Genomic DNA, 985 nt, shown 5'->3' on the forward strand with positions numbered 1-985 from the left:
AATGTTCCTGCATTTGGCTTCACTTTAATACAGTTTCCCATCTTTTCCTGAAATACATTCTTATAGGGAGAGATGCAGCAACTTCGAGATAAGCTCGCTATAGCTGAGCGCACGGCAAAGTTTGAAGCCCAGTTAAAAGTAATAATCTGGTTTTACCGCCCATGTAGTAAATTAGGGGATTTGTTCTGCCGTTACTCAAGGTAAACCTTTTACCATTTTCAGGAAAAATTTCAATTACGGCTTAAAGTGCTACAAGAGAGTTTGAGAGAAACACCTAACAGTATTAATCGCGGAACCCCAGAGGCTAGAAGTGCTAGTAATGGGCCTTCTCGACGCCAATCCCTAGGTGGAGCTGATAACATCTCAAAACTGACTTCTAATGGGCTTTTATCAAAGAGAACATCATCCTTTCAAATGAGGTCCTCTGTGTCCTCCAGCACAGTCTTGAAACATGCTAAAGGCACATCTAAATCTTTTGATGGTGGTACAAGGTCACTTGAAAGGAGTAAAATTCTTCTAAATGGAAAACCTCCTAGTTATTCATTCAACCAGTCTTCTGAAGGAACCAAGGAGAAAGAGGAAAATGATAACTGGAAAGGAAGTTCAGATGATAAGCCAAATGAGTTCCCAGCGGTAGACACAGAGGATAGTGTTCCAGGAATTCTGTATGATTTGTTGCAGAAAGAAGTCTTAGCCTTAAGGAAAGCTGGTCATGAGAAAGATCAAAGCCTAAAAGATAAAGACGATGCCATTGAGGTTAGCATGTATTTTATATGTTGCTTATGGATATTAATCTTACATTTCTAATTTACAATTGCTAATTGTTGCTGATACTCCTTATATGTCTGATTTTTTCCCTGTTATCTTAGATGCTAGCAAAGAAGGTGGATACACTGACTAAAGCCATGGAAGTTGAGGCAAAGAAGATGAGAAGAGAAGTAGCTGCCATGGAGAAGGAGGTAGCTGCAATGCGTGTGGAGAAAGA

The 985-nt window shown here is 39.8% G+C and overlaps 1 protein-coding gene across 1 annotated transcript in view; it reads left to right on the forward strand.

Annotated features, from left to right (window-relative positions):
• Positions 1 to 985, forward strand: part of LOC107481453 (microtubule-associated protein 70-2) — a gene marked incomplete in the record, with an annotated part of 5,253 nt that overhangs the window by 2,766 nt on the left and 1,502 nt on the right. The window contains 2 exon segments of the mRNA XM_021139282.2: positions 67 to 138; positions 223 to 756. Coding sequence (XP_020994941.1) covers positions 67 to 138; positions 223 to 756 — 606 coding nt within the window.

Source organism: Arachis duranensis, chromosome 3, assembly GCF_000817695.3.
Source record: "Arachis duranensis cultivar V14167 chromosome 3, aradu.V14167.gnm2.J7QH, whole genome shotgun sequence".
NCBI classification, from domain to species: Eukaryota; Viridiplantae; Streptophyta; class Magnoliopsida; order Fabales; family Fabaceae; genus Arachis; species Arachis duranensis.